The 25,218-nt window shown below is 32.6% G+C and overlaps 1 protein-coding gene across 5 annotated transcripts in view; it reads right to left on the bottom strand.

The window, feature by feature from the left end:
* Nucleotides 1–9,012: 9,012 nt before the first annotated feature.
* LOC143059657 (tubulin polyglutamylase complex subunit 1-like) overlaps nucleotides 9,013–25,218 on the bottom strand; it is a 28,346-nt gene continuing 12,140 nt past the window's right edge. For 3 of the 5 annotated variants that reach the window (XM_076233189.1, XM_076233190.1, XM_076233185.1), the window contains exons 4-10: nucleotides 18,811–18,874; nucleotides 18,014–18,129; nucleotides 16,382–16,517; nucleotides 15,744–15,801; nucleotides 14,798–14,881; nucleotides 12,891–12,926; nucleotides 9,014–9,169 (exon numbers count right to left, since the gene is read on the bottom strand). In XM_076233189.1, coding sequence (XP_076089304.1) covers nucleotides 9,152–9,169; nucleotides 12,891–12,926; nucleotides 14,798–14,881; nucleotides 15,744–15,801; nucleotides 16,382–16,517; nucleotides 18,014–18,129; nucleotides 18,811–18,874 — 512 coding nt within the window. In that variant the 3' untranslated portion in view covers nucleotides 9,014–9,151. Of the gene's footprint in view, nucleotides 9,170–12,890; nucleotides 12,927–14,797; nucleotides 14,882–15,743; nucleotides 15,802–16,381; nucleotides 16,518–18,013; nucleotides 18,130–18,810; nucleotides 18,875–25,218 lie in introns of all 5 variants that reach the window. The other 2 variants (XM_076233188.1, XM_076233187.1) reach the window with 2 other exon arrangements.

Here is a 25,218-nt window from a genome sequence, read left to right as displayed (position 1 = left end):
ATTTAACTTCAAGAGGGGTGGGTTGTGGGGTTGTGGGTTGGGGGGGGGGGGGTTGTTTTTTCATAAAAACAAATATTCTGATTCCCAAATTGATTAAGAAGGAAAAATTCTGTTCAAGCAAAAAAACAAAAAAAAAAATATATTCTTAATCCGGATATTTCCCATACCTTATGATGTTAAATAATTTGATTAATGGCGTTGAAAACACTAAATAAAATTGTACGCTTTGCTCGAAAAAATATTTCTGGCTAAAAAAAAGAAACAAAGAGAGCCCGAATTGGTAATTGTCTTCCAGTTTTCTGGTGGTACAAATAAAAATGTTGTTATTTCCACTTACAGAAGCAAATTCGATGATCAGATTTTCTTCACATTTAGGATGTAAAATATAAGCAGCTCGCTTTAATGTAGTGCATCGGTCATTTCAATCTAATTAAAATATTGATCTCTGATATGCAGTATAACGTAATCAGAGATCAACATTTTAATTAGATTGCGGTCATTTGTACGCATTTGCTGCAATCTTCAACAAAAAAAAAAAGAAAAAGAAAAAAAAAGAAACGTATTGTAAACAGTCACAGTTGAGTTAATACGCAATCTTATTCTTCCCAGTACTTTTAAATTTGTAGTTTCGTTCGCAAGAAATTTTGAAATTTCAATCAGTTCTGAACATACTGGTCTTATCACTTTCATGGATATACACAGCCTAAAAATACCATTTAAAGTGCATAATATGATTAGGATTCAGAAAACATAATCTGCTTTTCAGTAAAAGTAAAACTGAAAGTAGGAATTTTTTTAAGTAGTGAACTCAATTTAAAAATATTGGTTATATGAAGCCTATAGGGCGGTTACAGTGTTTTTCATAACTCCAGTGACAAATAGTTCATGCATAATCAAGATGAGATAAAAGATAAGTAATTAATTCAAGATCTAGGTCAACTAGGATGAAGGACGGGAAATTTGAATTTCCACTGGAAATGACAATATGTTGGATATGGACACAAGTGTTAAAACAAAAACAAATATTTGGTAATAGTTGAAACAGTTTAAATAACACAAAAAAAAACTTATTGTTTAATTTTTTTTAATAAACAGTCTAATAACGGATTGTGCAACTTAGGCCTCAAAGTATTGCTGGTAGGCTTTTGAATTAAGTGTGACCCTCTACCTATTCCGACCAAAGATTGCTGCGTATTTATATGTATTATACGTACCGCACTGCCAAACGTAGTGTATTTCAATAAATTTGAGCGTCGTTACAAACGGCTTTGACATCTATGTCATATAGTCATAAATCTCTGTTGGAGAATAGTCTCATTGACAATTATACCTCATCTTTTTCTTTCATCATGTACATGTATGTTGAATAAGAAAAGTGTTAAACAGGTGGATTTTTTCAGATATAAAAAGATGTGGTATTTGTGCCAATGAGACAACTCTCCATCCTAGTCACAATTTGTAAAAGTAAACCATTATACTAGGTCAAAGTACGGTCTTCAACACAAAGCTTTGGATCACACGGAGCAGCAATCTATAAATGGTTCCGAAAATGACTAGAGTCAAACCATTCAAACGGGAAAACCAATGGTCTAGACTAAATATATATATATATATAAAAACGAGAAACACTTATGAACAGCATAAAAAAACGACAATTACTGAACATCAGGTTCCTGATTTAGGACAGGTGCAAACAAACGAAGCGGGTTTAAACGTTTAAATAGGTACCAACCTTCACTCCTATCTGAAACACACTATAAATGAATATCTGGGGGAATACTGTTGTATACGAGGTCTTATATCGCTAAATATGCAATGATATATTACTAAGCCGATGATCAAATTTACACCGTTAATTGTATGTTGGAAACGTTCTGAAATAAATGTAACCAATTCATTTACAGGTACGAAACAACGACAGAAAAACGTCTTATATTTCGTTCGACTGTCTTCTTCGACTACATTGAATAAAAACTCCATTGTCAAATTTGACGACGAGATCACAGATGTAGGTGGAAACTTTAATCCTGGAGATGGAATATTCGTGTGCCCGGTAACAGGAGTGTACTTTTTTTCATGGACAGTCTTCACTAATAGTGGTAAAGTAATAGAGACTGAACTCAGAGTGAACAACGTTATCATAGACACCATGCATGTATTCATTTCAACATCTAGTAATATTGCTGCAACTAAAGTTGTTCTTTGTCAAGTGAAAAAGGGGGATCATGTTTGGATCCAAACATCTAAAATGTACTCTGAAAATGTGCTTGCATCTCCTAATGGATCAAGTAAAAGTTCCTTCACGGGGATGTTAGTTCATGAAAATTAGATTGGTTATATTTGGTGTTGATCGAAATGTATTCATACTGATTTGAAAGAGAACATGTAAAATAATAATTTTATGCAGTTGGTCATTTTAATAGTGGGAATATATAATGGTTTGTGTATTTTTTTAATTTTATTTTTAGATTTCAATAAATAATCAACACTGCTGCAATGTATAATTATTTTTATTTCCGCCATATCCTAGTACATGATATTTGATATTGTAACAGTGCTGTTGGAAGAATTTCTTCTCACAATGTTTAAGGTGGTACCTAACACTACAGGGAGATAACTCTGTAAAACCAACTAAATGTTTTAATTACGTTGTGTTGTTAAGGGAATATTAAGCTTCTCAATGATCAAAATTAGTGTGTGTCAAACTGCTATATAACCAGTGTAATTTTTCTGATTAAATGGTTGGTATTTTTTGAAATTTTTATATTTTTGTCAAAGGGTCAAAGTAAATACTTTGTCAAAATTTTATAAAAATTAAACGAGTCAAATTAATTTAAGTGAAGGTGTTGAGTACCACCTTAATACAATTGTTTGAAAAAATAATTCTGTACATTGTAATCCATTCAGTGTTGTACCTTTATTTTGGCATTGCACATAGTGTTGTCTTTACATTAAATTATGTTGGTGTACCTAGTGACTCTTTGGTCTGGCAGAATTTTTTTTTTAAATTTAATTATTCGATATGAGAAGATGTGGTATGTCGTGCGAATGAGACAACTTTCCATCCAAGTCACATTTTGTAAAAAGGAAACCATTATAAGTCAAAGTACGGCCTTCGACACAAAGACTCGAATCACAACGAACAGCAAGCTATAAAGCCCCCATAATGACTAGTGTAAAACCATTTGTAAAGGAAAACCAACGGTCTTATCTGTATATTGGTTGTAATTGGCTTTAAAGTAGCTTTCAGTAAGTGCAAGTATTCTCAGATCAGTGCATTGTGTACTTTGTCTTAATTGGTAGTTGTTTTTGTGTGCCTCGTACCAATCTGAAGAGTCAAGTCATTCCAAACTGAGTTTTCCTGTTTGTTCTAATGTTGTGCTGTACTAGGATAAGGGTTAGGCTCTTACAATTATTTTATACCCTGTTACACGATTTAAGTGTCTGTCACAAGTCAGGAGTCTGCAATTGAGTGGTTGTTATTTGTTGCTGTCTGTCGTTTTTGTTTTTCATTTACTGTTTTATACATTGGTCATTGGGTTTCTTGCTTAATTTCTTTTACATTTTGTCAAGTAGGTGCCTTTAAGTTTATAACTGACAATTCAGTATGGTTTCACATTTATATTTTGTCAAGTCGGTAACTTTTATAACTGACTCTTCAGAATGGTTTCACATATACATTTTGTCAAGTAGGTGCCTTTTATAACTGACTATTCAGTATGGTTTCACATTTATATTTTGTCAAGTAGGTGCCTTTTATAACTGACTATTCAGTATGGTTTCACATTTACATTTTGTCAAGTAGGTGCCTTTTATAACTGACTATTCAGTATGGTTTCACATTTATATTTTGTCAAGTCGGTGCATTTTATAACGGACTATTCAGTATGGTTTTACATATACATTTTGTCAAGCAGGTGCCTTTTATAACTGACTATTCAGTATGGTTTCACATTTACATTTTGTCAAGTCGTTGCCTTTTATAACTGCCTATTCAGTATTGTTTCACATATACATTTTGTCAAGTAGGTGCTTTTTATAACTGACTAGTCAGTATGGTTTCACATTTACATTTTGTCAAGTCGTTGCCTTTTATAACTGACTATTCAGTATGGTTTCACATATACATTTTGTCAAGTAGGTGCCTTTAAGTTTATAACTGACTATTCAGTATGGTTTCACATTTATATTTTGTCAAGTCTGTGCCTTTTATAACTGACTATTCAGTATGGTTTCACATTTACATTTTGTCAAGTCGGTGCCTATTATAACTGACTTTTCAGAATGGTTTCACATTTACATTAACTACATGCATGAAATAATGTTTACTTTGACTACCTTTACTGAGACAGTGTTGACCTTACCTACCATCCATGAGAGTGTTGACCTTGACTACCATTCATTAGAGAATGTTTATTTTGATAACCTTCATCGATACAGTGTTCACCTTGACTACCTTCACTGAGACAGTGTTGACCTTAACTACCATCCATTAGGGAGTGTTTACCTTGACAACCTACACTGAGACAGTGTTGACCTTAACTACCATCCATTAGAGAGTGTTTACCTTGACAACCTACACTGAGACAGTGTTCACCTTGACAACCTTCAATGAGACAGTGTTAACCTTGACTACCATCCATTAGAGCGTGTTTACCTTGACAACCTTCACTAAGACAGTGTTGACCTTGACAACCTTCAATGAGACAGTGTTAACCTTGATTATCATCCATTAAAGAGTGTTTACCTTGACAACCTTCACTGAGACAGTGTTGACCTTGACTACCTTCACTGATAGTATTGACCTTGATTATCATCCATTAAAGAGTGTTCACATTGACAACCTTCACTGAGACAGTGTTCACCTTGACTACCTTCACTGATAGTATTGACCTTGAATACCATCCATTAGAGATTGTTTACCTTGACAACCTTCACCGAGACAGAGTTCACCTTGACAACCTTCAATGAGACAGTGTTAACCTTGACTACCATCCATCAGAGCGTGTTAACCTTGACAACCTTCACTAAGACAGTGTTGACCTTGACTATTATCCATGAGAGAAGGTTTACCTTGACAACCATCCCTGATACAGTGTTGACCTTAACTATCATCCATGAGACAGTGATCACCCTGACAACCATCTCTGATACATTGTTGACCTTGACTATCATCATTGAGAGTGTTTACCTTGACAACCTTCACCGAGACAGTTTTGACCTCGACTACCATCAATGAGAGAGCGTTTACATTAACAACCTTCACCGAGACAGTGTTGACCTTGACTACCATCCATGAGAGTGTTTACCTTGACAACCTTCACTAATTATTGAAGTGTTTAATGACCTTGATTGGATATTCATCCCTCACACGGTTGGGCCTTCCCTGATGCAGTGTTGACCTTGACTGTCATCAGGGGGTTTATACACCTTTTTGTTCCATTTTTCAAGGACTATTCCATGACTTTTCAAGGATGTTTTATGAAATTTCCATACCCAGAAAAACAGAAAACCAAAGGGTAAAATAGAGATTCTTTGAAAGAGGATGACCTACACATCAGTATAAAAGTATCTATTCAAGTTTTGAAATATTTTAATCAATTGAATTATGTAGTAAAAGTATAGTTCTTAGTGTTGAATTGAGAGTTCTTTGTAATTTGCTTGTAGACGGCTGTCCATTTCTATAACAGTTTCTCCTTTTTCTTTAGCTGCTCTTCTCAAAGCATTTGACTTTGCTAGTAGTGTCAATTTTCCCTGTTTTTCTGTTTTGTCTGCAAATTCAACAGCAGAACTTTCCAAAGCAGTTATATCTTTGTCAAATCTTTTCTTCTTTGCACCTATTTCTTGAATTTCCTCCAATACACTCTTCCACTTTTTGGATTTCTCCTCCCTTTCTTTATCTTTTTTCCTCTTATCTAAGTAAGCATAATATCTCTGTCTGACACTTTAGACTGCTATTAACATTGGCTTATCCATTTGGATGTTTTGAATCCCACCTACATGCTTTATATTGTCAACAATAATTCTCTGGGATTTAAGACAATGCTCAGACATGCTATCAACCATTATTTCTTTATTATAAGAAAATCCTCTTTCAACTGAAACTTGTCCATGTGACAAAAGCAGCAAAATCTTAAAAAATTTTCAGTGAGATCTTTAAGAAGATCCATTTAAATAGTTATACCAGAATGTATCTAATCTATTTAAGTTATCAGAAACTGTGAAAGAGGAAAAATCTGAGCTTGCTACACTATTAAGTATTGTTCCCCTAAACTGTTTAAACTGGTTGATGATTTCATCACATTCTGTCTCAGCAATGTGATTAGCATCAGTCAGAATGGCCAGGACTATATTTAATTGACTTCAGCATTTTTCCCTGTTTTCTATGAAAACATTTGATATCATCCAATCAAACATCTAACAATTTTATAAGTAATTGGAGATAATCATCCAAGAGGAGAATGTTTACCTTGACAACCTTCACTGATGATGGAAGTGTTTAACGACCTTGACTAGATATTCATCCCTCACACAGTTTGGCCTTCACTGATGCAGTGTTGACCTTGACTATCATCACTGATACAGTGTCAATTCAAATTAGTTTCAAATATTACATGTAATAAATTTTGAAATCATTTGACATATTTTTTGATTCAATGAAGATCTATCTATAAAATTTTGTAAGGGTTCTGCGGAATCAAGTGTCTCGCCTACTTTTGATGTTAATCACAGGCTCAACAGAAATGAGGGGAAAAAAATCATTAAAAATATTCCTCTCGATACTATCTTTTGATTGTAAGAAGCTACTGTCAAAGTTTGGTAAAAATCCAGGATAGTTTATGAATCTTATAAATGTTTTAAAAACTTTAACTGCAGACTGTATGTAATGTTAACTGAAAGAAAAACTAACGTCATTTATAAGTAAAATAAAGATAAACAGGTGTAAAATTTTAACAAAGTCCCAAAAAGGTATCGGGTTATCAAGAATGAGATACGATTCCTGTCATTAATAAAACTCTATAGCAACATACTTTAGAATCTAAATGGTTTATTTTTTATGTTTAATTTTATTCATTGTGCTAATTTAGAACATACTGGTCAGAGAGAAAATGTCCAAACCAATTACTTTGAAATATGTTTAAAAGAAGCCGTGGGGTAAAGCATTCAATTGACCAAAAAAATACATTGTTAATGAACATGAAATAATTAATTTTCAGAGATGTTCAGGTGCAATATTAAAATTCGTAAAGAGTTCTGTGGTAACCTGGGATGTTGTTCTCATGCGAAGCTATCTTAGGATTAGGACTTTTCATAAGACCATCTTATGACACTTTGTTGTCCTAATTCGTGTTGTCGAAGCTCTCTTAACTTAAGATATATCGCACTTTTCGTCCGACCTTTTTGACACCTAATCATCCTAACTTTGGAACACGTCTCAGATAATAATTTGTAAACACATGCTTTGTTTACTGAATACAATTCCCTTCTGTCTCTTCACTTTACTTTAAACAAATCATTCCTTTTTCTTTAGATATTTTTTCTCGATCTGGAATATAACGTAACGGTACCCAATCTGCACCGAGAACCCAAATTGCATCTATTTAGCAAAAAATCAGTGGCGTAGCTAACGTTAAACGTCTGCCCAATGTTCATGAGAACTATGGAGGTTCATAAGTTTATCACGGAAAGAATTTCCCAGACTGTCACTCAGTATAGAACTGAAAAACAAACCAAAATAAATGAAAAAAAAGCTTCTTCCGAACTTTCACAAAATTCGATGTACTTTTGACAATGTATTTATATGTGTAAAAATCTTTAACCCCAAACTGTATTATAACTACTTGTTTTAAAACTGCGAATGAAAAAATAATTTATCCGTAAAACACTGGAACATTAACATATATACTTCATCATTTTGTTCTGGATACTCTTTTGATCATAAACAGTTTCTGACCAACTTTCGTAAATTTCAGGAAGGTTTGAAAAAGTTATATTAATTAAAAAAAAATGTAACCATATACTGAATCTAAATATTGACGCCACCGACGAAATTTAAGAGCGCTAGGTTTCGCTTTCGCAACATAAAATACAAGCGCAACATAAATGCAAACCACATAATTATATCAAATCTCATCAGATAATTAATTGCTTTGAACAAAAGAAAGTTTGCAGTAAAAGTTTGCACAATACTTTCAGACTTTTACAGAAAATAAACAAATATATGATATGATAATATTTGGTTTAAAATAAAATTTCGTCCCTTTTATTCCAAATTGAAGAAATAAGTACAAGGCTTATGTGCATTTGACCAGTTCTTTTTATTTTTAAATTGAAATATTTTTTTTTATGGAATTCAAGTGTACGCCCGGGCGTTTTGACGTAAACGTACCTACTCGCCTGGCTGGCCCCTAAACAAATATATACTAAAAGTAAAATACATACAACGGTAAACCATAGACTTATAAATAGCTACAGACAAGTTAATAAACAATGTCACCCTTGATAGAATGTAGAGAGAGTCATAAGCATATCATTGTTTAGTAGTTATCATTTGTCCATGCCCATTATATTTTCTTTGTAAGTTGTTTTATCAAAAATAAGGCCCCTAGTTTTTTTAATTGAAATTTTTCACATTTTTCATGTCACAGCCTTTTAAAGTTGTTTGTATGGTATGGGTTTTTCTCATTGTTGAAGGCTGTACAGTTTCCTATTATTGTTTACATTCACTTCATTTTGACTTTGGTGTATAGTTGTCCTTTTTAGAGGCGGATTTAGAGGGGGGCCTGGCCCCCCCCCCCCCCCCCTTTTCTTGGAAAAATCTGGTTGCAAATATAGGGAATCACTATAGCATGACCAGAGTGGGCCCCCTCTTAGGCAGTCAATGGGCCCCCACTTATGAAAATTTCTGGATCCGCCAGTGCCTTTGGCAATCATTGCACATCTCCTTATTTTTCATAATAAAGATCTAGAGGAATCACCACTCAATAAATACAATTCATATTGGGATGGACAAAAAATCATAAATATATATAAATCACTTGGTTTTTTTATGAAAATGCAAATCACAATACACGATAGCAAATAAATATGAATATTCAAATGTTTAGAGACTTCTTGCTTTATTATATGGTTGTTTTATTGTCTTGCAATGTCATCTTAGTTTCTTTACCTGCAAAATAAATAAAACTAAATAATTACATTATATATAAATAAAAATAGAATTAAAAATAAATAAATTAGTTTGGAAATAAAATTTCTGCTATAATTTTTACAGCAAGTGTAAAAGATGCTGCATACCTTAAAATTAATAGAAGTAAAAAACCTACAATTGCATACGGTATATAATTATTTTTTAATTATTGACCCTATTTCTGGATAAAATAGAAATACATTAAAAGTAATAAATTCTTCAAAAAAAAACCAATAGAAGCTCCTCTAAGCTGTCATAGAAATACAATAAGTAGGTAATCTGAGATTATTTCATTTATGTCTCAAGTGCTACACTTAAATAGCAGACAAAACAAACTAGAGGCTCTAAAGAGCCTGTGTCGCTCACCTTGGTCTATGTGAATATTAAACAAAGGAAGCAGATGGATTCATGACAAAATTGTGTTTTGGTGATGGTGATGTGTTTGTATATCTTACTTAACTAAACATTCTTGCTGCTTACAATTATCTCTATCTATAATGAACTTGGCCCAGTAGTTTCAGTGGAAAATGTAAGTAAAAATTTACAAATTTTATTAAAATTGTTAAAAATTGACTACTAGTATAAAGGACAATAACTACTTAGGGGGTCAATTGACCATTTCGGTCATGTTGACTTATTTGTAAATCTTACTTTGCTGAACATTATTGCTGTTTTAAGTTTATCTCTTTCTATAATAATATTCAAGATGATAACTAAAAACAGCAAAATTTCCTTAAAATAACCAATTCAGGGGCAGCAACCCAACAACAGGTTGTCCGATTCATCTGAAAATTATAGGGCAGATAAATCTTGACCTGAAAAACAATTTTACCCCAATGTCAGATTTGCTCTAAATGCATTGGTTTTTTAGTTATAAGCCAAAAACTGCATTTTACCCCTATGTTCTATTTTTAGCTGTGGCGGCCATCTTGGTTTGATGGACGGGTCACCGGACATATTTTTTAAACTAGATACCCCAAAGATGAGTGTGGCCAAGTTTGGATTAATTTTGCCCAGTAGTTTCAGAGGAGAAGATTTTTGTAAAAGATTACTAAGATTTATGAAAAATTGTTAAAAATTGACTATAAAGGGCAATAACTCCTAAAGGGGTCAACTGACCATTTCGGTCATGTTGACTTATTTGTAAATCTTACTTTGCAGAACATTATTGCTGTTTACAGTTTATCTCTATTTATAATAATATTCATGATAATAACCAAAAACAGCAAACTTTCCTTAAAACTACCAATTCAGGGGCAGCAACCCAACAACAGGTTGTCCGATTCATCTGAAAATTTGAGGGCAGATATATCTTGACCTGATAAACAATTTGACCCCTGTCAAATTTGCTCTAAATGCTTTGGTTTTTGAGTTATAGGCCAAAAAACTGCATTTTACCCCTATGTTCTATTTTTAGTCATGGTGGCCATCTTGGTTTGTTGGCCAGGTCACCGGACACAGTTTTTAAACTAGATACCCCAATGATGATTGTGGCCAAGTTTTATTTAATTTGGCCAAGTAGTTTCAGGAGAAGATTTTTGTAAAAGTTAACGACGACGTGATGGACGCAAATTGATGGGAAAAGCTCACTTGGCCCTTCGGGCCAGGTGAGCTAAAAAGGGAGAATTTTTAAAAGTGTCAAAAACGCTCTATGCAAGAGACACCAGGTACCAGTAGAAAGGCAAAATACAGACCTATTTTTTTCATAGAAAAGTTCCAGAGTTGAACATCACATTTAATTTGTAGTAGATAAGCTAGTTCTATATTTACAAATAATGCTTAAATGTTTTCTCCCACATTATACTTAGAAATATACAAATGCTCAATCTATGGAGAATAAAGTAAAATATTCCACTAAAAAGTAACAAAATTCTAAATTTTTGTCATATTGGTATTATTGAACTACATAAACTATTCTATAAACTTTTTTTTTTAAGGGAGGCACAGGGAATTGGCAAATAGTTACAGAGGCAGGTAAAATAGAAGTATCAAAATCTCTCTTTGTAAAAAAAAACAAGCACTGTATGAATAAGCAAATTACTACAACCATTTTTAAAGTATTTATAATATGTTACAAGATATAATTTATCCTCTCTAGCCTAGGGTTGATTAAGATTTTCTCCTTACTCCATCACAAATGAATTGGATAAGTATAAAAATAACATTTTCCAGTTGTTCTTTACCTACATGTAGTGTGATACTAGGAAAACGTTGTATCATCCAAATTTATACTGGTGTCAATTATCAAAATTAATGTCTTTTTAAAAGGAAAAAAAAATCTTTTGTAAAAACATATAAGAAGAAGAGCACCAATTAAGTGCAATAAATGTTTTGTAAAGGTAGAAGATTTTTTTGAAAAATATGTGTTGATTTGAAGCAATAAGATTACTAATATTGCACATTTAGAGCCAGAATACCATTATTCAAATTAATCATGAAGATGCTCTTTTTTTCAATGTAAGTCCAAATTTCTAGATCTTCATCTTCAATCAATTTCAGAACATTAGATATATTGCTTGTTTCTTCCTGTACTATATACATGGTATATGCATGAAATATTTGACACCAGTTGTTAAACACTACTAAAAATCAATTACCGGTAATTATATGAATCCAATTTACCAAGGATGATGGAGTAAGGTATATGTATGTTAAGAAATTTACCTTCATTAATAAGGAGAATAAATATACTATAAGTTTATATACTAAACAAGAATGTGTCCCCAGTACACGAATGCCCCACTCGCACTATCATTTTCTATGTTCAGTGGACCGTGAAATTGGGGTAAACCCTCTAATTTGGCATTAAAATTAAAAAGATCATATCATAGGGAACATGTATACTAAGTTTGAAGTCGATTGGACTTCAACTTCATCAAAAACTACCTTGACCAAAAACTTTAACCTGAAGCGGGACAGACGGACGAACGAACGGACGAACGAACGGACGGACGGACGGACGCACAGACCAGAAAACATAATGCCCCTCTACTATCGTAGGTGGGGCATAAAAAACTAATTTAATGTCTTCTCTTCACTTGTAAAATTTAGCATGTGTTTACAATTAAAAGGAATTAAATTATTATAAATTAAAGTATTTAAAACACTTAAATTATTGATTTTTTTATGTATTTCTTAAAAAACCTAATAATGTTTTAGATTATTTTGGATTTTTTTAATTTTATTTTTATAAATTCTGATTTCAAGTTTTCAAAACAATATAAATATATAAAATACCTTCCAAAAGTCTAACCATTACAGAAATTTTCTATTTAAAATGATTTAAAAATATTTTATATACATAATAAGTATCCTTAACTTAATAAAACACATATACATTTCCGTCAACAAAAAGTATAATAAAATTTAATAAATATGTTTTCTTTACCGAATTAACTTTTTTTTTTTAATAATTCATATTTGTACATGATAAACTTTAATCATAGTAATGAGTTAAATTCTGTAACAACAAGTCTGCTTAAACAAATTCTAGATAATAAAATAATTTATAAAATTTTTCAAATCAAAACTAAATTTTTGTAATTACATAGCTTTTTGCATGTTCTATTTGACATGCACAATTACATGTACATGTTAAAAACACCATTAATACCCTCAAGTGAAGTAAAGAACTGTTAAAAACCTGTTTTGACCATTATAGTTATATACTACAGGTTTAATATGCCTGTCATCCTGTTACCTTTATTGCAGATCTTTGATCCCTGGCATCTTTCACCTTTATAATGAATTTACACATAGCAATGGTGAATTAGATGCAAAATAAAAATAAATTTCAACTATCACGATTTATTGGGATATCCCCATTCATTGGGATATCCCGATTCAGAGTTGCTTGCTGACCTTAATTTTGAATTTCTTTACTTAATTAAGACTGAACACCTCAAAATAGGCATTCAAATAAGTTATAAGGGTATGTAAGCACATTCATACTCATTCAATCAATGTAGAAGTTGATTAAAAAGCATTTATGACCATGATGACAATTAACTAAAATAAGGTCATCTTTAAAGCTTAAAATCCCTCATGGTGATTTTGAAAAGTATGCAGCTTTTAAAAAGGGCAGGGTAATTGTTAGCTCAGAGGGCACATTAAGTGCGATGGACAACAATTTTAGGGCACTTACTTAACATAAACAGGCAATTTCTATAAAATGGATTCATTTAAAACATACTAGTTTAATACTATAAAAAGGACATATACATCTGTAATCAATCATTAAAACAAATTGTTAAACAAGAAAAAGTGTTTAAAACATATATATATGAAATATTTAAAACAATAAACACAATTAAAAACAAAATCAGTTCTTTAAAACTGTTTAAAAACAAGAAAGAACTATGTCATATACATGTATATAAAAATATTGCTTTGGTCATATCAATTGTCATTGACAAATCCTCCTTTTTTTCCCTAAAAACAGGTTGACACATTCCCTGATATCCAGGGTCATTTTTAGTAACCAAAATTTATTAAATTACAAAAAAAAAATAACTTTACAAATTAACCCCTTCCCCTCTACACCCTTTTCCAAATTAAATTAATAAAGATACACCAAGTTTTACTACTTTCATGGCACTACCATATCAGCTGTTTATTTTAAATGTCTATAAATAGCCAGACATAGTTGTCTGTTACTTAGGTGTTTTCCCAAGTATTTTTCCCGCCTAAAATGATCATGTGACATGTTTGTAAACAAAAGAAAACATTTGATCAAGGAATTCATTTATTTTCTGGATTATTCTGCTTTTTATAATTTAGTTTGGATTTTTATTTATTTCATTTAAGGTACAGTCAAGCATTTGTATTTAAAAAATAGTTTGCAAAGAATTTTTACTTTTCAATTTGACAAATGTCTCATGATCGCCGTTCATTGGCTTGTTCAACCATGCAAACAATGATAAATTATGTAAATTAGAAATCTATCAGATGTCAAAAAAATTTATCTAAGCTAGCATCACATCGATGTTTTATCATTAATCTTCTAGGCAAAACGATGTTTCTGGGACTTGGGGGATACAATCAGGACACGTGATTAGTATCTGTATTCACTATTCAATTGATTACGAAATCGTTTACAAAATGGCGACCTAGTGAACTTTTGTTTACGTTTGAAGGGAAATAACTCGAGCGGTATTCATAAAATATGTCTTTCAGTACCGGTTGTTAATTACGACGATAAAGGCATGGCGTCAGGAATTTCGACAAAATTAGGGCAGGGCGCCAATTTTTTTCCCCAAAAAGGGCAGGGCGTCGAGAAATCGCGGCAGGGCGCCATTACATGCCAAAACCACCTGTAGGAAACACTAGGTATGGGACTGGTCAAAGTTAAAACCCATGAGGGGAATGGAGAACACATTTTTAAGACCCTGACCACCAAATAAACAAAAATCTTTATTTTACTTATAATTCTTACAAATTCTATGAAAGATAAAACAACCTATAATTTAATAAATACAATGCCTCTTATCCCTGTTAAATTTACAAACCCTAATATTTTTTTCTTAAATAACAAAAATTTGTATCACCAAAATTGGATGAATCCACAGTACCCTGTGTGTTTATAATTGAATACATAATGTTATTTACCTTGGCAATAAATGCTTCACAACATTCTGCAGTAAACATTTCCAATGTGAAAGCTGTAGATATATGTGTGTCCCTTTTCATCGCCTATAAAAATTAAAAAAAAATATTATTAATATTCCAAAACATAAATTTGTAAAATTCCTAATATTGAATTCAATGACATCAGGTGTAATCTCTGTAATCATGTAGAATAGTTATCAAAGGTACCAGGATTATAATTTAGTACGCCAGACGTGCGTTTCGTCTAAACCATTTTCTCTAATTCATCCCGATTCATTCTTTTTCTGATCTGTTATATAGATTATACCACTGCATCAAGTTAGATACAATATTTATCCTGTGTGACAAACACTACTTTTGATCACTGAGAACCTTAATATTTCCACAACTGTTATAACAGAATAAGATTAAAAAGTTCAGCTGGTGTTTGCAGAGTTATCTCCCTGTAGTGTTATGTACAAATGTACTACCTCAAGGACCTAAATGTTAGATGCATGCATGAAGTAGCGCTTGTTCTCAATAAATTGATATTTTCTGATTAAGGGCAGTTTCATAAAAACATATATCATAATATGAAACCCAGGGAATGCAATTCCAAATCTCAAATAAGGCTGAGCATCAAACATTTATTACAAACACATTTTATAAAATGAAAATGCAAAAAATATCCAAAATTTTTCCCTAAACATATAGGCAGTGAGAATCACATCCATCATGTCAATAACACAATCTATAAGAAAATCAATTCAGACAGCATCACATTCAATAAATTTAGGGCCATGGGGAGAACACTTAATTATAGGTTTTAACCTCATTTTCAAGAATGTTATAAATTGGAACAGCCCTACTGATTCACCAAAACAATTGATGAAAAAGTCAGTTTATCATGTTTTTATTAAATTGTATATTCATCACTTTATAATACACATTTTCTGTATAAATGTACCTTATCTAAGACATGAAATAATCCGTCTGGTCCTAAGTTATACCCTGACTCAACAATTCTGAAAAAAATAAAACGTAATATATATATTTAAGTGAATAAGATGAAAGTTAATAAGTATTAAATGACCTCTAAACAAAAATCTCAATTTTTTGTATCTATGGGATAATGTCTTATTGACATATAATATTTGTATAACAGTACCTAAAATATATTCCATAAACATGATAAATCTACTTTGACTATTGAATTCATACTATGGCATGGGAATTGCTCATTCTTGAAGGCTGTACGGTGACCAATAGTTTTTATTTATGTATCATTTGGTCTCTTGTGAAGAGTTGTCTCAGTGACAAGCATACCACATCATCTTTTTTATATTTACTTTCTTGCAACAGTTTTATTTCTAGCTAAGTTTCTTCAATTGTACTCTTACCTCAACCTTTGACCTAACAGTATTCATATTTACTTTATTGCATCTGTTCTAGTACTAGCTAACAATGTCTCTAATTATTCTATAACATAGACCTTAAAGTACTCATACAAATTATCACTTTCTGACACCAAGTTTTACTATCAGATAATCATGTGTTCATTATTCTGATAACCCTGACCTTTCACCTTATAGTATGCATACTTACTTTCTAGCATCTGTTTTATTACTAGCTAATGATGTCTTTAACTGTTCTAACACAGCATCACACACTGCTTTATCACATTTCCCCGTCTTGGTAAAGTCCAGAGAATTAAATAAATATTCTACAAGTCTTAGGTAATCTGTTTAAAGTAAACAATAAGTTATTAGAAAAAGATATTTAATTTGGATTCATCATTATCAATTTGATATCAATTCTCATGGGTTTCATTGGTTCATTTGAACCATGAAATTAAGTCTTCCACAGATTACAAGTTTTCCATAGGTTATATGCAGACTTTTTTAATTATTGAACAACACTTATTATCATTTAAGAGTTTCGACTAACAATAACAAAAAAATTCAACTCAAAATGCACAGTGTGTGAACAAATTATATTAGCTTCTTACATACAGCCAGTCAATAAATAATATTTCCTTTATAACACAATATCATTAGATAGAATTGAGAATGGAAATAGGGAATGTGTCAAAGAGACAACAACCCGACCAAATAAAAAACAACAGCAGAGGGTCACCAACAGGTCTTCAATGTAGCGAGAAATTCCCGCACCCGGAGGCGTCCTTCAGCTGGCCCCTAAACAAATATATACTATTCCAGTGATAATGAACGCCATACTAATTTCCAAATTGTACACAAGAAACTAAAATTAAAATAAGACAAGACTAACAAAGGCCAGAGGCTCCTGACTTGGGACAGGCGCAAAAATGCGGCGGGGTTAAACATGTTTGTGAGATCTCAACCCTCCCCCTATACCTCTAACCAATGTAGTAAAGTAAACGCATAACAATACACACATTAAAATTCAGTTCAAGAGAAATCCGAGTCTGATGTCAGAAGATGTAACCAAAGAAAATAAACAAAATGACAGTAATACATAAATAACAACAGACTACTAGCAGTTAACTGACATGCCAGCTCCAGACTTCAATTAAACTGACTGAAAGATTATGATTTCATCATATGAACATCAGGCACAATCCTTCCCGTTAGGGGTTTAGATGTATGTTTCATTATAATACGTTTTTCTGATTGGCTAACTGCATATCACATGTTATTCCTTAATCAATTGCATTACTCCATAAAACTTTTCATTCATGATGACACAAGGTCCGACAATAAAGTGCACAGGTAAATTAAATAAAAACTTGATAAAAATGGTGTTTTCATGATCCTAGCTAAAAAATGTAATTATAAGTATTGAATGCATCTTTTTGTAACTTCATAGGGTTGTAAAAGCGTTAACCATGCGCATATTTTTAGTATGAAGCGCTGCCGCTTATACAAAATGTACTTCGGTCAAAGCTTTAACACCCCAATAAAGTTACAGAAAGAAGCATTCAATTCTTAATTGCATGCTATGTGAACACAGACTTATGATATGATATATGATATTACTTTCTAACACACAGCATGTGAACACACCAGATTTAAACACATCATAGGATATTACCTTCTAACACACAACATGTGAACACACCAGATTTAAACACATCATAGGATATTACCTTCTAACACACAACATGTGAACACACCAGATTTAAACACATCATAGGATATTACCTTCTAACACACAACATGTGAACACACCAGATTTAAACACATCATAGGATATTACCTTCTAACACACAACATGTGAACACACCAGATTTAAACACATCATAAGTTACTGCCTCAAAATCTAAACATTCTATCTTTCTTAATAGTCTGTTAATCACTAAAGTTGGAAAATCTCTGTAAAATATATATATTATATAATGATAAAACAAGAATGTGTCCCCAGTACACGAATGCCCAACTTGCACTATCATTTTCTAAGTTCTGTGGACCATGAAATTAGGGTAGAAACTCTAATTTGGAATTAAAAATAGAAAAATCATATCATAGGGAACATGTGTACAATGTTTGAAGTCGATTGGACTTCAACTTCATAAAAAACTACCTTGACCAAAAACTTTAACCTGAAGTGGGACAGATGGACGGACAAACGAACAGACGGACAAACGGACCAGAAAACATAATGCCCCTCTACTATAGTAGGTGGAGCATAAAAATCCCTGTGTACTTGAGATGCACAAGAATCTTTACCACTTGGGTTTGTGTTCAATCTAAAGTTTTCTTTGTAGTTATTTTTGTACTGTCGTCTTTTCACATTGTACATGATTTAAATTATTCTTTATGAGTAGTCAGTAGTTGATGTGATTTACATGTCAAATTGGATGGAATATTTTTGTTCAACACCTTTTTGTTTGCAACCGGGTGTGACATACTATGATTTAGTGGTAAATGTATGTATTGCACCTATATATATACTACTGAAACAATGAGCAACTAAGACTTGTCATAATTTTACCACAACATTGATATGTTTCTAATGGACGCTCATCTTATAAATACATAAAAAGAGGAACATACCTACATAAGGCTCTGATGAGTTCATTATACACAGTACCATTTACCCCATGGAGCTTCTTACTACCTACAAAATAAAAGAATACAAATTAAATTGTATGTAAATATACCAAACTAAGTGAAAACTGGATTTAATGCACAATATGACGATATTGACAAAGGGGTCTCATTGGGGGGGTTCTGATGGCTATTGGTACTTTACGGAACGGAACGGAATTTCATTTAAGGTATCCAAAGGGGGCATTTATCAAAATTTCGAAAAATCTTTAAAACAAAACAAACTTTAGAATTTCTGTGTTTTACGGTTTTCCATATACAAATAACACAAATGTATACTTAATCTCATCTTCACAGGTGAAATGTGTAATAATGTATAACATCGGGAAATATTCTGTAGATGAATATGTCGGATTGTCCTGATAAATTATCATGAAATTAACGCATTTGCAAGTCATGCATTATGATATCTAGACTGACCTCACGTCGTCCTTGATTAGAGACAGTGATCAAAATGAATCTGATTTAAACTTTTTAATTTATTTTTCCGTTCCGTTCCGTTCCGCAAAGTACCAATTGCTCTGAGGAATTGGTATTTAAAAAAAAAAATGGAAACAGACATCTTTAATGTAATTAAAGCAGTATGATAAAAAAAAAATTGTCTGACACCTCTTTTTGCACGAGAGGTATGTGTTTTATATAGCATTTTCGACTTGATCAATAATAAAAAATTTAACACAAAGGCAGGTTACACAAAAAGTGAGGGCCCTCATGGGGTTTTTGATTATGTGATTACTTGGCCGTTTTTTTAATGATTATTTGATTATTAAGCCAAATATTTCATGATTATTTGATTACCTAGGACAGTATTTTTAGTTTATGATTATTTGATTACTAAAGATAAGCAAATATTTAATGATTATGTGATTATATTGGCAAAAAAATGGTGATTATGTGATTACTAGGACCCCCCCATGAGGGGCCTCAAAAGTCTTTCTCCTTCCATCGGTAATTATATTTTAAAAAAGAGGCCTTCAACAGCCCGTTCCGACGATGATTAGAGACAGTGATCAAGTTGAATCTGATGTAAACTTTTTAATTTATTTTTCCGTTCCGTTCCGTTCCGCAAAGTACCAATTGCTCTGAGGAATTGGTATTTAACGGAAAAAACGGAAACAGACATCTTTAATGTAATTAAAGCAGTATGATAAAAAAAATTGTCTGACACCTCTTTTTGCATGAGTGGTATGTGTTTAAGATAGCATTTTCGACTTGATCAATAATAAAAAATTTAAGGCAGGTTACACAAAAAGTCTTTCTCCTTCCATCGGTAATTATATTTTAAAAAAGGGGCCTTCAACAGCCCGTTCCGACGATGATTAGAGACAGTGATCCAGTTGAATCTGATGTAAACTTTTTAATTTATTTTTCCGTTCCGTTCCGTTCCGCAAAGTACCAATTGCTCTGAGGAATTGGTATTTAACGGAAAAAACGGAAACAGACATCTTTAATGTAATTAAAGCAGTATGATAAAAAAAATTGTCTGACACCTCTTTTTGCATGAGTGGTATGTGTTTTAGATAGCATTTTCGACTTGATCAATAATAAAAAATTTAAGGCAGGTTACACAAAAAGTCTTTCTCCTTCCATCGGTAATTATATTTTAAAAAAGAGGCCTTCAACAGCCCGTTCCGACCTCTTTTTGCATGAGTGGTGTTTTAGATAGCATTTTCGACTTGATCAATAATAAAAAATTTAAGGCAGGTTACACAAAAAGTCTTTCTCCTTCCATCGGTAATTATATTTTAAAAAAGGGGCCTTCAACAGCCCGTTCCGACGATGATTAGAGATAGTGATCCAGTTGAATCTGATGTAAACTTTTTAATTTATTTTTCCGTTCCGTTCCGTTCCGCAAAGTACCAATTGCTCTGAGGAATTGGTATTTAACGGAAAAAACGGAAACAGACATCTTTAATGTAATTAAAGCAGTATGATAAAAAAAAATTGTCTGACACCTCTTTTTGCATGAGTGGTATGTGTTTTAGATAGCATTTTCGACTTGATCAATAATAAAAAATTTAACACAAAGGCAGGTTACACAAAAAGTCTTTCTCCTTCCATCGGTAATTATATTTTAAAAAAGAGGCCTTCAACAGCCCGTTCCGACGATGATTAGAGACAGTGATCAAGTTGAATCTGATTTAAACTTTTTAATTTATTTTTCCGTTCCGTTCCGTTCCGCAAAGTACCAATTGCTCTGAGGAATTGGTATTTAACGGAAAAAACGGAAACAGACATCTTTAATGTAATTAAAGCAGTATGATAAAAACAAGTCAGACCCTTCTTTTTTGAATGAGTGGTAAGTGTTTTAGATAGCATTTCGACTTGATCAATATTTAAATAAACAGCTGCGCCATGAGCGCATGATACGCCCGTCGTCTTGTGAAAAAACATAAATCTTTTTTGAATAACACAGGGTTGTACAGGATGTCATGCTTAGTATATACTGACTCATTCCTTATTCCCGCTCAATAGGAAGATTGTACAAGATGTATTTGGAAACCCGACGCAACATTAGCCTGTTAAGTTTTAAGCAATAGAGATACAGCGCAACATGTGAAAAAAAACCTCTTTTTTTACTATAAACTCAATAACTCGAAAATATAAAAATGAATCATCACCAAAAAGTATACAGATCTTTAGATTAATATAACAAAGAAGTGTGTAAAGTTTTAAGCAATAATCATAAATCGTTTTTTAGATATGGTGCGACATGTAAACCCCCCCTTTTTTTTTTACAAAATACTCAATAACTCAAAAATATAATTTTGAATCATCACCAAAAAGTATACAGATATTAAGATTAATATAACTAAGAAGTATTTAAAGTTTTAAGCCATAATCAAGAATCGTTTTTGAGATACGGTGCGACATGTGAAAAAAACACACCCCTGTTTTAGTTACAAAGTGCCGTAACTCAAAAAGTTGTAATCTTATTTTCACAAAAAAGTATACAGATCATTTTACCATCATAAGAAACAACTATGTTAAGTTTCATGAAATTTGGATAAGTCGTTCTCAAGTTACGGTGCGACATGTTTACACCGGACAGACGGACAGACGGACGGACGGACGGACGGACGGACACTGGACATTTGTATACCATAATACGTCCCGTCAAAATTGACGGACGTATAAAAAATAACACCAAGACAGATTAGACAAAAGGTCTTTCTACTTCCATTGGTAATTATAAATTAAAAAAGGGGCCTTCCGAAGATGATTAGAAACAGTGATCAAGTTGAATCTGATTTCCGTTCCGTTCCGCAAAATACCAATTGCTATCATTTTCTGTAAAATGGTCCACTTACACGTTTTCAATTTCCGGATGTACTCACTCATATTCGCGCTATGACAAAAGGGTTCAATCGTCCCAAGATACATAGTTTCGTCCCTGGATTTGTTTGCAACCTTTGTTAACAATATTGATAATTGTTGAATGGAAGATTTCTTAAAAAAATCCGGGAGCTCATCAGGTAACGCCTGCCTAATATCAATTACAAGATAGGCTGTGTCAATGTGCCATTTAGAGCCGTAGGCTGTGTCAATGTGCCATCTAGCACACATGTTGGGTCAAGTAGAATATATGGATTGTAGTTCAATTGGAAGAATAGAGTAGTAAATCAGTTAATGTGTACATAAGTCGGTTATGTTGACAGGTCGACCGATTGCAAATTTGACAGATTGACAAGTCGAAAGGATTACAGGTTGACAGGTCGACAATTTGAAAGCTCCATTGGTTTAATTTTACAGAATGTTTTTTTCCCAACTGCCAGCTGATTGATATTAAGTTGACGTTAATTTCACCTCCAAAAGTCGCCATATGAACAATTCAACATTATGATATACAAAAACTGTTTAAACAGTTGCCATCTAGTGTCGAAGTCTGCGCCAACGTGCCATCTAGCGCCGTAGGCTGTGTCAAAGATTGATCTAGCACTGTAGGCCGAGTCAATGAGTGACCTCGTGTGCCGTATGGTTAGGGTATGGGTAAGGTTAAGGGTTAGGGTGATTTGAAGAGTTAGGGACAGTGTTAGGGTTCGGGTATAATGCTATTTTTCTTCCTTTTAAATTGTCAACCATAGTAGTACATTTTGTAGTTTCAATTGCTAAAAAAGTAAGTAAATACTGTGAAAAATATATTTTTCCTGATTCAAAGTAAGTCGTTATACGCTATATTTGATAACACTTTTACCTATTCGAATTTACAACCAGATACGAATGATATTTAAAAAGTTATCCCTTAATATGTGCTATGACTAGTATTTTTGTCATACTTGTATCTGCATGGTGTGGTTTTCATTTCTACTATTATAATATAATTTAATATTATTCCTAATCAACCACATTTTTATATTTCTAAACACTATATTAGTTTAGAATATGCATAAGATATTTGCCACTGGAAGATAAGGCAGCAACCATTTGATTTTCTGGGGGGGGGGGGGGGGGGGGGCTATGGTTTTTTTTGGAAAAAAAAGTTTGTTTCCAGGTTTTGGTGAAAAAAATAATTTGTTTTGGTCCCTGAGAAAAAAAAAATGTTTGTTTCACCCTCAGCTGCTACTATATATATGTAATGCTAAAATTGAAAGAAAAAAATTGTTTTCGGTTTGTCGCTAAAAAAATTGATTGTTCTTCGCCGAAGGCGAAAAAAAAGTTTGCACAGAAAAAAACCCCAAAAAAAACGTTTTGGCGTTATAAAATGGACACGTTTCGGCGGACGTTCTTCATCGGACAAGTTTCGGCGAGATAAAAATTGGACACTTTTGTGCGAAGGACAACATTGGACACGATACGGCGAAATGGACTCGTTTTGGCGAATCGGACACGTTTGGGGGGATGGACACGTTTGAGAGAGTAACATATATATATATATACAAGACTCAATATGAAAAGAATTTATTGTCATTGTTACAAGTGTGGACACAGATCTGTATGGATAGTATATTAGAATAATCAGTGAAATGGCATTTGACAGTGTTAACCCCTATCTGTTATTTCTTATTTTTTCTCAAAAGGAATGGTTAAACTTCAGTCAAAAGTGACAGAAATACCAGATTCAGTACAATAAAAAATCAAAATGTGTGTGCACTGTTAGAGGGTAGTGATGTAAGAGAACAACAATGGCTAATTAAAAATGTGCTAGCTTAGGCAAATATGAAAATGAATATTCCAGCTCCATATTTTAGCACCAAATAGGCAACAAACATGTAGATGTTAATTCTTGCAGTTGTATTTGAAATTTCAATGGCTAACTACCTTTATTATGCCTCATGAGGCCTAGGCATGCCCTTAATTGTTATTGTACCTTCATTAAATTCCCAATTCCCAATCAATTATACAAAAAAATACATACCAGCATGTTTCAGCTAACCCTAATTTGTAGTGCATACCCAGTGATTCCAGAATTTCTAATTGGGGGTGGGGGGGGGGGGTGGGGGGCATTGGCTGCGTAAGAGGTAGCCAGATCTAGTCATGCTTCCGTGATTCCCTAAATAATCAATACATTTGTCTTAGATTCCCTTCAGCTCTATTAAAGTCAGACTGGTTCCCTATAGCTAGTAGTTATTAGCTAAAAATGTTTGTATATAAATAAAATAATATTACCCACAACTTACCCTATTTTTCAGCATACCAGCGGAAATACATGTATTATTTCTTTTTGTCTTTTGAAATTTGCTATAAGTTGTGCTAGAGGCAGTCTTAAACATGTACATGTAGCTACATGTATTAAAGGTATATTTTAGGTTGTTTTAAAGCATTATAGTTTACTGTGACTTTTAAATTAATTTAAAGAAAAGCAATAAAAACATGGGTTCTACGTTTTTTTTTCTTTAAATGTTTTAAGTTGGTCCAAGGACATATATAGAGGGAGGATAACATCTTAACAATCTTTGATGTATTAACCAGGTGCTCCGCAGGGCGCAGCTTTATACGACCGCAGAGGTCGAACCCTGAACAGTTGGGGCAAGTATGGACAAAACATTCAAGCATGATACAGCTCTGAATTTGGATTGTGATCAAATTTTTGACATTACATGGTTTTTTTTTACACAAAACAAATGCCAAGATTTTACAAATCAATTAAAGATTTCTTCTTCAAACTTTTTAAATCTAAAATTAAATAGTTGACACAGCATAGGTTTCTGACACAGAATGAATGTGGTCTAATGAACTTAAAAGGTTTTTTTTCCCTTTGAGCAATTCACTATGCTGTTGAATATTAATCCTCTCAAAAAAATGTTTGAAGAAATTTTCTTTTTATTTATGAAATCTGAAATGAGAAAAATTTAACCCCCCCCCTTTTTTTTCACATCCCCGTTTCCCTTTTTCAAAACTGATATCAATTCAAAT

The sequence above is a fragment of the Mytilus galloprovincialis genome, chromosome 14 (assembly GCF_965363235.1).
Source record: "Mytilus galloprovincialis chromosome 14, xbMytGall1.hap1.1, whole genome shotgun sequence".
In the NCBI taxonomy this organism is placed as follows: domain Eukaryota; kingdom Metazoa; phylum Mollusca; class Bivalvia; order Mytilida; family Mytilidae; genus Mytilus; species Mytilus galloprovincialis.
The sequence above is the reverse complement of the archived record's forward strand: the minus strand, read 5'-3'. Positions and strand labels throughout refer to the sequence as shown.